General features: G+C 30.2%; 1 protein-coding gene across 1 annotated transcript; it reads right to left on the reverse strand.

The window, feature by feature from the left end:
* Positions 1-249: 249 nt before the first annotated feature.
* On the reverse strand, positions 250-2,648 carry LOC106648901. Its single transcript, XM_014366054.2, has 3 exons — positions 2,079-2,648; positions 1,598-1,942; positions 250-1,528 (listed from the first exon to the last, which is right to left on the reverse strand). The coding sequence occupies exons 1-3, from the start codon at positions 2,373-2,375 to the stop codon at positions 1,481-1,483; spliced, it is 690 nt and encodes a 229-aa protein (XP_014221540.1). The 5' UTR covers positions 2,376-2,648; the 3' UTR covers positions 250-1,480.
* Between the last annotated feature and the right edge of the window lie 1,496 nt (positions 2,649-4,144).

Genomic DNA, 4,144 nt, shown 5'->3' on the forward strand with positions numbered 1-4,144 from the left:
TCGATGTCCCCTTGATCGTAATAGACTCATTGAATTCATTTTTTCATTCTTACGCGTTAACACATATATTAATCAACTCCATGAAATTTCCTTCTCTTTTCACATGTATTGTATCTTGAGTAAAAGACAATTATAATATTGAAAATTCACGTTGAAACACATAATGACTTTGTTAATGTGGACGAGAGGTAATCTTAATATTTTAAATGAATTAAAACATTTAGAATTTTTTTTTATAAATTTATTGTAAGACAATGTTTTTTTATCAAATAAATGTCTTAAAGTTGTTGGAAAATCAATTTGGAAGTTTTTCTTTTACTTATAATTAAAGGTATTTCACACAATTGTAAGTGTTTAAAGTTCATGCTGGTGGTCTGCAATTGTCATTAGCAATTTAATTTTTTGAAAATTTCGTGTATAAAACACTGGAAATACATTTTTTGTGGATGTACAATGCAATTTGTGAAGAAAATTTTCTGACAGAATTTAAAAAGTAGTGTAATTTTTCAAGTATAGTAAAAATTATTAAAAAGTTACTTTAGCTGTTTTCAATGATATAAATTTCATTTTAGTTGATATTTTCTTTATATGCAGGATTTAAGAGTTTTAGACACGATATAACATTTTCATATTATCTTAAAGTATACTTTTTTAATTACTTTGATTATATTCCTATCTAAGAAATTTATTCAAATTTTGCATCTTCGTCCATTATACGTGTATAGTTTTTATGTCAGAATGTAGTTGACATACATGTATTAGTCAGTGATAGATGTAACAATTCAAGTGAAGCTATCCTTTTCAAATATTTTAAAGAACGTTCAGTTTTTTAAGATATTCGTTCACTGACTAAATTGTTAACTAATAGGAGGAATAAAAAGAACTTGGAATCTGACTCGATTAAAATTTTAAAATCCTAAAAAATATACGTGTACTTTAAAGTTTCTGTTACATCTACCTTACCGAAGCAAATACTAAATTTGTATTATAAAATTTTAAAATCCTAAAAAATATACGTGTACTTTAAAGTTTCTGTTACATCTACCTTACCGAAGCAAATACTAAATTTGTATTATTATAATCGGCTAAATACACGTTTATGTATATTTAATATCTAAAATAGCAGTTCAATGATTTTAAATGAAAATCATTTAGAACTAGATAAAATTGTGATAAAATTTTTTCGTCCTACTCTAAACGAAAACATTGCAGTTTTCTACATTGAAGCTTACACTTCAATTTTTTATATGATTCACGCAGCCCTTTACCGGTTCAAGAGATAATTGTTTAGCCAATTTCAAGTCATCTCCAAAATAACTTGATTGATTTAGTTGATTATTAGTAAATTCCCTCTTCATATTGCGTTACCATGTCAACCGAAGATTATCATTATACTCTCGATTATCCGGCTGCCACCTTTTGTCAGTTTCTGCTGATCCAAGTCAGACGTGGTCATTTAGGCGCTAAGTATCATTTATTTTCAACTATAGGGTGTTGGTGAATAAAAATCACAATCGTTACATTTTTGCTGAAACAAAAAACGCGGTAAAGATAATTTATTCTGGAATTTATGTTAAGAGTATAAATCATCACTTACCATAGGATATTCCTCTATAGATGAACCGTTTTCAAATCGGAAATAGCATCCGTAATTGCCAAATATATGAGGACTGAAGAAACCATAGAGAGGCGATGTTAATTGCCATGTATGTGGTTGTGTATTTTTATCCAGCTTCAATAAGTCACGGCCCAAATAATGTATCTTGTTTTTTCTCTTTTTTCCGACTTTTACGGATGTGATAAGCTCGTGCGTTGGCTGCTCAATAGATACCAGGATTGGTTGCTCTGTAGACTCAGTCATTGTCTGCTGGAGAGGCTCTTCTGCCGATTCCAACCATCGCTCATTCGTCTTTTCTTCTTGTAGCTCATTTCCACCGGGAAACTGAAAATATAAATTGATTTAGACGGTTCAAAGTTTAACTGGATAAATTCATCGGCAGCCGCATTGTATTGCGTTATATTCTGAACGATTGCTATATTTGCGTCGCAAATATTCGACCCTTTTCCTGTTTGTTTACCTTTTCTAATACGGGATTTACTGTGTTCGAAAATACTTCATCGGATTCGGAAATTTCTCCGGTGCCCGATGTTAAACTATTAATGCCACTGCTGTAAGCACTGTTGGAATCGGATTCTTTTCTTGGGTCACTAGAACTACCACTCGAGCGGTCACTATCTGTTAGTGAATTAGGTATACTCGCAGTCCCTAACTCTCCGCGATAATCGTCGCTTAAGCTAGACAGATGCCCTCGCAAATTAACGAACTGATTTGGATCTAGTCCTTGTTCGCTTAACACCAGAGTCAACGCAGCCATTTTTATAGATAATTCACAGTGTAATTCAAATTTTTGAAACTTTCCGAGACGTAGTAATTTTTCAGATTTCGTACACTTTACACTGTATACTTCGTACTGTTTTCCGCTTTAAATATACGAAGTAAACTGCACATTACTCACTATTTTGTTGAACGGCAATTTCAGATTTTTAATTTCCGATTTCTATTTTGACACAAAGGGCTAAGTGGCTCGGCGCTCTAAAATTCACACGCACTGGGCCACGACGTTGACTGACTATAATCGTTAGTTGTCTATACTTTTGAATGATGCCAAGAATGTCAACATTGGTGTAATCTATCGCGTCAAATTGTTACCTCTGAGCTTCGCAATAATATGTATAATTCCAATCAAAAATTATACTTTAATTTAATATTGTCATAGTGAAATGTTGCTTTCAATTATGAACATTTTTAATTATGCTGAGATATTGCCCCTAAATATTGCTATTCAGACGCAATAGCTCAGAGTATTTCCAACTTACATCATTTTTTTAATTAGCACGTTCAAAAAATCATAATTAGAGTTTATTTAAAATTAAAACTCTATTCTTGATACTGTTTAAGTCGGTAATAAAGTTTTCTCGTGAGTACTCGTAATATTGAAATTCTAAATATCTTCAATTCATACGCCATCTGTATTAGTACTTACGAAGAGATCTTCCCCCCTTTCCATCACAGAACTTTCCCAAAAAATATTAACGTCTTGAAAAAAAATAGGAACGTCTTGAATGAAAAAATGTAGAGAACAAAAAAGTTTTAAAATTAATCAAAAAATTCTGGATTTAAAAAAATTTTTTAAGGTAATCTATCACCCTTTTCCTGAAGTCTTTGAATCTTGAAGAAAAACATCAAAATCTGTAGTTAAGTGATAAATGGTCCCGAAAAACCCTAAAAAAGTCCGACGTTTTGTGACTGATTTTGAGACTTTTTTTCTTTTGATTTTTTTGTTTGAGACGTTCCTTTTCGAGTTATGAAATCGTGAAGATATCTAAATAAAATAGAAAAAAGCGTATTGAAAAATGGGCCTCAAGAACCAAGGTATCTTATTACACGTAGGGAGATTCATTATAGTTTACCAGGAGACCTGAAAATTTTTTTGGAAAAAATCTACGATCCGGAGGTAAAATGGTCTCCTCGTTAGTTTTAAATGTACAATTATATTAATTTAATTGATGTATATTTATATTAATAATGGGGAAATACTTTAAATGTTGTTTGCTAAAAATTAAATTATCATCGATGATTTTTTGAATGAACAATTACTTGTCTGTAGATAAATAATCATACAGTCACTCATAAGGTAAAAAACTATATTACATTGCATCAGGAGGTAACTGTACTGTACGTCGGTAATTTACCGACAGTCAAATATGAAAACGTTTATATCAATCTACTTTTTCGATGAATTCCTTCGTTACCCACTGACGTTTATAACTCAACCGGTTGAAACACTAACTACCGAATAAAAGAAACAATAAACTTCAAACTTTGAGATATATCATTATTAAATTTAAATTAATAGATCTGAAATAAATTTAAATTTAAATATCGAATGTGTTTGTAATTAAACAACCTTGAATTTCATATTACCAACGTAAATATTTAAGTTTTGAAAAATTATTTATAAAAACATTTGTAGCAATTTTATAAATTTTAACAATTTTATATGTAACTAATTTAAAAATATTGCAGCGTTTATTTAACTATATGTGGTAAAAAGTGTTAATTCATACAATAATAATATTTTCA

Source organism: Trichogramma pretiosum, unplaced genomic scaffold (assembly GCF_000599845.2).
Source record: "Trichogramma pretiosum strain Unisexual culture from Peru unplaced genomic scaffold, Tpre_2.0 scaffold22, whole genome shotgun sequence".
Classification (NCBI taxonomy): Eukaryota; Metazoa; Arthropoda; class Insecta; order Hymenoptera; family Trichogrammatidae; genus Trichogramma; species Trichogramma pretiosum.